Source organism: Sceloporus undulatus, chromosome 2, assembly GCF_019175285.1.
Source record: "Sceloporus undulatus isolate JIND9_A2432 ecotype Alabama chromosome 2, SceUnd_v1.1, whole genome shotgun sequence".
NCBI classification, from domain to species: domain Eukaryota; kingdom Metazoa; phylum Chordata; class Lepidosauria; order Squamata; family Phrynosomatidae; genus Sceloporus; species Sceloporus undulatus.
In genome coordinates this window covers 333,894,064-333,902,178 of record NC_056523.1, presented here as the reverse complement: position 1 = coordinate 333,902,178, position 8,115 = coordinate 333,894,064, and the positions used below count along the sequence as shown (strand labels likewise).

General features: G+C 51.4%; 1 protein-coding gene across 3 annotated transcripts in view; it reads left to right on the top strand.

The window, feature by feature from the left end:
- The first annotated feature begins 570 nt into the window (after positions 1-570).
- LOC121921758 (tropomyosin beta chain) overlaps positions 571-8,115 on the top strand; it is a 15,277-nt gene continuing 7,732 nt past the window's right edge. For 2 of the 3 annotated variants that reach the window (XM_042450288.1, XM_042450287.1), the window contains exons 1-5: positions 575-732; positions 2,921-3,038; positions 3,149-3,219; positions 5,504-5,579; positions 5,758-5,820. In XM_042450288.1, coding sequence (XP_042306222.1) covers positions 713-732; positions 2,921-3,038; positions 3,149-3,219; positions 5,504-5,579; positions 5,758-5,820 — 348 coding nt within the window. In that variant the 5' untranslated portion in view covers positions 575-712. Of the gene's footprint in view, positions 733-2,920; positions 3,039-3,148; positions 3,220-3,956; positions 4,033-5,503; positions 5,580-5,757; positions 5,821-8,115 lie in introns of all 3 variants that reach the window. The other variant, XM_042450290.1, reaches the window with a different exon arrangement.

Genomic DNA, 8,115 nt, shown 5'->3' with positions numbered 1-8,115 from the left:
CCCCCATAAATGTGGGAAAACCGCAAATGACAAAAACACTCTAGGAATAGCTAGGTCTTCTCAGGGCAACTCTGAGGTCGACGTCCAACAGACACTGACCATAGAATTGCACTGAAGGAGCTACAAATGCCTAGTAGAGTATTCTCTCTAGGAATCTCTAGGTCCTCCAGGGCAACTGTGTGGCCAACGCCCGACAGACACTAACCATAGAACTGCACTGGAGGAGCTACAAAGGCCAAGTAGAGTCTTCTCTCTAGGAATCTCTGGGTCCTTCAGTGCAACCTTTAGTTAAAATTGACCATACAGTTGCGCTGGAGGTATTCCTAGAGAGAACATATTAATACTTTTGTGAATAATCAAAGCTGCAAGGATCCCAAGGATCACTTCTCTGTTGTCTGTGGGGTGTTGGTGGTTTGTGGTCTGACCCTGATGGGTGGTTGTGCACTGGGAGGGCCACAATGCCATATCAGCCAGCCGGACATCTTAGCTGGACAGCATGGTGATTGGTCTTGGTTTGGTGGTAGTGATGGGGAGGGGGATGGTGTCTCTCTCGTCTTCTGACTGACTGCGTACGCTCTTCCCCCCTCCCTCTTCGCAGGCTGAGTCTGATGTGGCCTCCTTGAACCGGCGCATCCAACTGGTGGAAGAGGAGTTGGACCGGGCCCAGGAGCGCCTGGCCACCGCTCTGCAGAAGCTGGAAGAGACGGAGAAGATGGCAGACGAGAGCGAGAGGTAGTGTGTCGGGGAGGGGGCTGCTGGCCGGTCCTTTGTGGGCATGGCCTGAGGCGGCTGCCCTCAACAACATAGCTAGGATTTTAGGAAGGGGGGGGTCCAGACTAAGTGCCACCATTATAATGAGGCTTGGGTGCAGCAGCGCAGCAGCACACACCATTCATTTTTCTAATGAAAGGGGGGTCCGGACCCCAACCCCCCCTTGGCTACGTCCCTGCTGCCCTCCTCCTTGCCACCTGTTTCCAAAGCTGTGCCACACTTTTGTGACGTTTCACTAGAAATTCACCCCTCCCACCAGTTTGCCTTTAAGCAGGTGCCATGTCAGTGTGGGCATCCTTGTAGTCCCAAGGTGGTCATTCCCAGCCAGTGCAGCGCTGAGAATTTTGGCAAGGGATCATGGGAGCTATGGTCCAACATGGCCTGGGCTGGGGAGGCGTCGTTGTCTCCTAATTTGGGGTCGCGTGTCATGTTATGAAAGGAAAACATTTAGCTATGGAGCACCCCATTCCCAGTGGGTTCCCCTCACTTGTGGAGGGCATAGGGGACTCTCTGTCCCATCATCCCCCCAGTTGTATCCCCAGAATCAGTTTGGTTGGTTTTCCTGTATCCATTTAAAGGAGAGTAGAGGGAACGACTAAGGAAGCTGGGTATGTTTAGCCTGGAAAAGAGAAGATTAAGAGGTGATATGATAGCCCTGTTTAAGTATTTGAAGGGGTGTCACACTGAGGATGGAGTAAGCTTGATTGCTGTTGCTCCAGAGAATAGGACACGGAACAGTGGATGCAAACTACAGGAAAAGAGATTCCACTTAAAGCTTAGGAGGAACTTCCTAATGGTCAGAGTTGTTGTGATAGTGGAACACAGTCCCTCAATGGAGTCTGGTGGAATCTCCTTCTTTGGAGGTCTTTAAACAGCGGCTAGATGGCCCTCAGCCGGGGATGCTTTGATTGAGAGTTCCTGCATGGCAGAAGGGGGTAGGACTGGATGGCCCTTCGGTCCCTTCCAACTCTATGATTCTATGATTCTCAGCTGTTTGACAAATCAAGCTGAATTGGGGGCAGAGAGGTCTGGGGCTGCCCAACACCCCAGGGCCTGAGGGCTTTAGGCCTTTTCTGAGGGACCCCCACTGGTCCCCACCTCTTTAGTTAGAAGAGTGGGGCAGACTTGGTAGAGAACGGGGGTGGAGGTTCCCAGGTGGCAGGCTGTGAGCAGACTATTTTCGGATTGGGAAAAACACAGGGGGGCCCCCCCCTCTGGTTAGAAAAAGGCACATGTGTGGAAGTGGCCCCTCCCCAATAATGTGGTACCTGCCCCTCATTTGCTTGAAGTCTCCCATGGCTGGGGTCTGGCCCAAGAGCGCTGAATAGCCAGAGCAGTTTGGGAGGCAGACAAAAGGACATAAGGAGACCTTGGTGCTGGATCAGACCTCAGCTGGTCTTGCTGGACCTGCCCCCCCCAGCGGTCAATTGGGTGGTGGTGCTGGAGTACCCTTACGCCAACGCTGACCCATTGGGGGTGTTTGGGGCTAGGCTACTTGTCCTGCGCCAATCACCCTGGGGGTCGATTCCTGTGCCACAGAAGCCCTATCCTCTCTCCTGGAGGTTCAGGAAGGAGGGGTGGTCATTGAGAGAGATCTAGCCTTGCATGGGGCAACCCACCTTCTAGATGAGGAACCTCAAGTGGAGGGAAGACCACTGGAGCATTTTCGGGGTCCCCCCGATTTATCGGCTTTTGAGACACGTTTACGGCACCTGGGCAAATGGGGGACTGCAGCTCCCCCATGCTTTTGGGGGGACAAAAAGAGGGGGCACAGGTGTGACGGGGTTAACAACCAGGAACTCCTGAAATCTTATCAGGAGAAGGAAACATTGTTCCATTACTTGGTTGCTTGCTGATAACAAGTCACAACAGTGTTACTAGCTGGGACACAACATAAATACTTTTCGGGAAACGCAGCACGTTTCGCCTTCAATGCCACCGGGTCCCTCACTTGAGACAATTTGTGTGTGTGTGAGGGTCTCCTGGGAGGGGTTTTTGTGGGAGAACCCCCTCGGCCCATTCCCCACACTCAGAGCATCACCGGGCTCCCTGCCCCCTGGCCTTGCCCTGCCTCTGGACCTGTCAGCATGGCTCTGCCAGCCAAAGGCCCCTGCTGGACATGGTGTCTCCCCTTCCTCCCCCCCAATAGAGGCATGAAGGTGATTGAGAACCGTGCCATGAAGGACGAAGAGAAGATGGAGCTCCAGGAGATGCAGCTGAAGGAGGCCAAACACATTGCAGAGGAGGCCGACCGCAAGTACGAGGAGGTGAGTCGGGGGGCAAGGGAAGGCAGGAGACCCCCGTCCAGAGGGGAACGTTTCTGCCATGGCCATCTGTGGGGCTCTTGGCTGACTGGGGTCTCTGCTTGCCTTGGCAGGTCGCCCGAAAACTGGTGATCCTGGAGGGAGATCTGGAGCGCTCAGAGGAGAGGGCAGAGGTCGCTGAGAGGTGAGTGACCCCTGACCCCCACCCTGAAGGGCACCCTACATCTGCCTTCCCTCTCAGTGGGGTCACAGCCTTTGACCCCGTAGTGCTATTGGGATCTCCCTAGCAACTCCCCCTGACCCAGCAATGAAGGAAGTGGGCCAGGGCCCATTGTCCCTGGCCTGAGGTCCCTAGGGTTCCTCTGGTTGGGAGTCTCAGCAGTTTCAGGCAGCCCCTCTCCCCGCCATGTTCTAAGGAAAGAGATTATAGGCATCCCACTTGCTCACTCAGCATCCTGACTATGTCAGCTTCTGTGGCCGAAGAAGAGAGGTGGCTGGCTGACCGCTTCCTCTGTCCAGAGGACATGCAGATGGTTGGGCACTTTGGGTGATGGAGAGTAGGGGTAAATAAATGGAATAATTGGGATGCTGCCCCATTTGCATTTTGGGGTCTACCTGACCCTTGGAGATGCCTTTGCCACTGGACTGGAATAGCTGGCCTGCTTCTTCAGCCCATTTCTGGCCCCACTTTGAAGGACAGCCTCCCCCTAAACTGGATTGGATGGAGCCCAGGAGGATCCAGAGGGTCCCCTAGATTGCTTTCCTCCCCAATAGATCCCCATTCTTTTTAATTCAGCTCTCTGGAGCTTGGCCCTACACTTTTTTGGTGGTGGTGGTGGTGGGGGTGATACTGGCCAGGCCTGGGGCCCACAGCTCTTGCTGACCCCCTGAATGTTGCCTGCCCCCCGCTTGCCTCCCCAGCCGCGTCAGGCAGCTTGAAGAGGAACTCCGCACTATGGATCAGGCCCTCAAATCCCTGATGGCGGCAGAGGAAGAGGTACCACTTGGGGGGGGCATGGAGCCCCTCCCAAACTGCCTCAGTCTCTCTCTCTCTCTCTCTCTCTCCTTCTTTCCTTCTTACTCCACCTGAGCTGCTGCACTGCCTCTGGCCCCCATCGTCCATCTGTAGTTTCCCCCCAACTCTGTTTTTGGCAGTTCCTCGTTCTTGTCCCTAGCTCAGAGGCCATGTGCATGCATGCACGCACACACACATCCAACACCCCTTGACCCCTTAGGCCATGGGTGGCCCTGCCATATGTGTGTGGGGTGAGTGGGTTGATGAGAGGGAACCAAGGTGGTCCCTGGGCAAATATATGGGGGGAGGCAGGGAAGAGCTAGGGGGAGCTGTGTGGAAAGATGGGGAGACTTGGCTCCTTCCCCCTATGAAACCCCCTTTCTATGCTCAATGGGCTCCTGAAGGCCACCCCGTGCGATGCCACCCAAGAGGTGCCAAGTGTACGAAGAGAGGCCACTGAGAAGTGGGAGGGCGAGTAGGTATCTCCCTTGTGGCTGACCCTTCCTTTGCAGGTTGCAAAGAAAGAGGTGAAGGGGTCCGTCAGTCAATGCACCTCCCAAATCCATGGGTCTCCAAATTAAATACAGTTCAGTGCATCCCCAAAATCCATGGGTCCTCCAATTAAATACAGTTCAGTGCACCCCTAAAATCTATGGGTTCCCAAATTAAATACAGTTCAATGCACCCCCAAAATCCATGGGTCCTCAAATTAAATACAATTCAATGCACCCTTAAAATCCATGCGTCTCCAAATTAAATACAGTTCAATGCGCCCCCAAAGTTCATGGGTCCTCAAATTAAATAGAGTTCAATGCCCCCAAAATCCATGGATCCTCCAGTCCCATTGAATACAGTTCAGTGCACCCCCAATATCCATGGGTCCTCAAATCCCATTGAATAGTTCAGTGCACCCCCCAAAATCCATGGGTCCTGAAATCCCATTGAATGCAGTTCAGTGCACCCCCAAAATCCATGAGTCCTCAAATGCCACTGAATACAGTTAAATGCACCTCCAAAATCCATGGGTCCTCCAGTCCCATTGAATACAGAAACGCTCCCCCAAAATCCATGGGTCCCTCTGACAGTTTGCAAAGGGCTGCATCTTGCTCCCCACTACCCAACATGAGGAGCACTAGCCTTTGCAAGGAAGCCCCCCAGCAAACCATGCCCCCTAGGGCATAAAGTGTGGGGCTCAAGCCCCCCAGAAAACCAGCCCTAAGAGCCCTATGGAAGCCTAGGACAGGTGCCATGCTCCAAGTGCCGGGCAGCCCTGCTTTTCCTCCGAAGGAGCCTCAGGATTGGGAGCACTTTCCTTCTTTGGGGGCTGTTGTCTGTTCTCTCAACTGGTTCTTCCCCTCTTTCCTCCTTCCCTTCTCCTTCCTTCCTTCCGTCCGTCCTTCCTTCCTTCCTTCCTTCCTTCCTTCTTCTCGCTTATTCTCTGGCTGGGATGCAGCAAATGTGGGGACCTTGAGGAAGAGCTGAAAATTGTCACCAACAACCTCAAGTCCCTGGAGGCCCAGGCCGACAAGGTAGGGGACCAGGACCCATGGGGGGCAGCGCAGGTGACCAGTGGGCTTGGGGAGGGATTGAGGGATTCCCCTTCTGTATGTAGAAAGAGGATGAAGGCTGGGTCTGCTCCGGCAGGGGTCCTGACCCTGGAGGAGTCACATTATGGGAGGCTGACTGTTGTCCTTTCTTTCCCCCCAGTACTCCACCAAGGAAGATAAGTACGAGGAAGAGATCAGGCTGCTGACAGACAAGCTCAAGGAGGTAAGTCGGAGACTAGCGGCCCTTTGGATGCTCCCCCCTTTGCTGGGGGGTGGGCAGTGGGAGAAGGGGCCACATGGAGGAGAGAACAGGGAGAAATGTAAGGTACTGCACTTAGAGTGGAAAAATGAAATGCATAGATATAGGATCAGGGGGGACACCTGGCTGAATGATTGGATTTGCAGTTGGTTGACTGGCTAAACCCAAAGCAGTGGCTCCTTTTCTTCATCATCCTGGAGAGAAGTGACCAGTGGGGTGTCCAGTGGGGTCCTGTCCTAGGCCCAGTTTGCTATTCAACATCTTTATCAATGACTTGGGAGAAGGAATGGAAGGCATACTTATCAAATTTGTAGATGACACCAAATTAGGAGGAGTAGCTAATACCTCGGAGAACAGGATGAAAATTCAAAATGACCTGAACAGACTAGAAAGCTGGGCCAAAGCTCACAAAATGAAATTCAACAGGGAGACATGTAAGGTACTACATTTAGGGCCATCACACCTCATCCATGGGCTTTAGCCCCACTTCTCCTGAAATAACAATTGGTCTCTGGTGCCAGTTATGGGTCTGGGCCTCTCCACCAGATAAAGGTGGACAAAGCAGAGCCAGTTCAGGGCCCTTTGCTGTTAGTGTTGTTGTATTGTTTTTAATACTGTTTTTAACTGATTTTATTGGAATGTTTTTATATGCTGTTGTTCGCCGCTTTGATCAGGTTTTGGAAAAGCGGGATACAAATAAACTATATTATTATTATTATTATTATTATTATTATTCAAACTCAAAACATTTTCCCATATTTTTAAGTGATTCATAGAATCATAGAATAATAGAGTTGGAAGAGACCGCAAGGACCATCCAGTGCAACCCCCTGCCATGCAGGAAATCTCAATCAAAGCATCCCTGAGAGATGGCCATCCAGCCTCTATTTAAAGATCTCCAGGGAAGGAGACTCCACTACACTCCAAGGGAGTGCGTTCCACTGTCGAACAGTCCTTACTGTCAGGTAGTCCCTCCTAATGTTGAGGTGGAATCTCTTTTCCTGTAGCTTGCATCCATTGTTCTGGGTCCTGTTCTCTGGAGCAGCAGAAAACAAGCTTGCTCCCTCCTCAATATGACATCCCTTCAAATATTTAAACAGGGCTATCATATCACCTCTTAACTTTCTCTTCTCCAGGCTAAACATCCCCAGCTCCCTGAGTCGTTCCTCATAGGGCTTTATGGTTTCCAGACCCTTCACCATTTTAGTCACCCTCCTTAGGACACATGGCTCCAGTTTCTCCACATCCTTTTTAAATTGTGGTGCCCAGAACTGGACACAATATTCCAGTTGAGACCTGACCAGAGCAGAATATTGTGGGACCATTACTTCCCTTGCTCTAGTCTAGACACTATACTTTTATTGATGCAATGTGGTGGCACCTCTGAGATCCCCCCCCGGGGGGGGGGCTAATATGACCCCCAAATCCTCAACAGTAGTCCATCCATGTCCCAGAGAAGTCATCATCATCATCATCATCATCATTATTATTATTAGTATTAGTATTAGTATTTTCCCGCCTCTCCCAGGTGGATCGAGACGGGATTACAACATAATATAAAATATGACAGAATAATTACAAATCACGCAAACAATTCATAAAATCCAAAATAAGCAATTAAAACCAAATTTCACAAGCGACAATGGGGCAGAGTGCACACATCCTGTACAAGGAGCAGATCTATGGTTCACATAAGATCAGGTGGATATGCTCGACGGAAGTGATGGTAGGGCAGGATGCTCTCGTCCTGTACAGGGAACAGATCTATATTTCACATAAAGTCAGGTGGATATGCTCGCTGGAAGAGCTCCATCTTAACTACCCTCCTGAAGGATTCCGGGGAGCTGGTAAGATAGATCTCTTCCGGGAGACTATTCCACAGTCTTGGGGCAACTATACTAAACGCTCTTTGGGAAGTTGAGATGTATTTAGTTGTTGATGACTCTAGCAAATTCATCCCCATTGTTCTAAGGGTGCGGGGTGGATTGTATCGGGAGATGCATTCCCCTAAGTAACTCAGGCCCAAGCCATACAGGGCTTTAAAGGTAATAACCAACATCTTGTATTGTGTCTGGAAGCAACTAGGAAGCCAGTGAAGATCTTTCAAAATGGGTGTTATATGGTAAACCTCAAAGATCCAGTGACCAGTCTGGCTGCCGTGCTTTGCACTAGTTGAAGCTTCCGAACTTGATACAAGGGTAGCCCAATGTAGAGTGCATTACAGAAATCGAGACGAGAGGTTACCAGAACATGTACCAC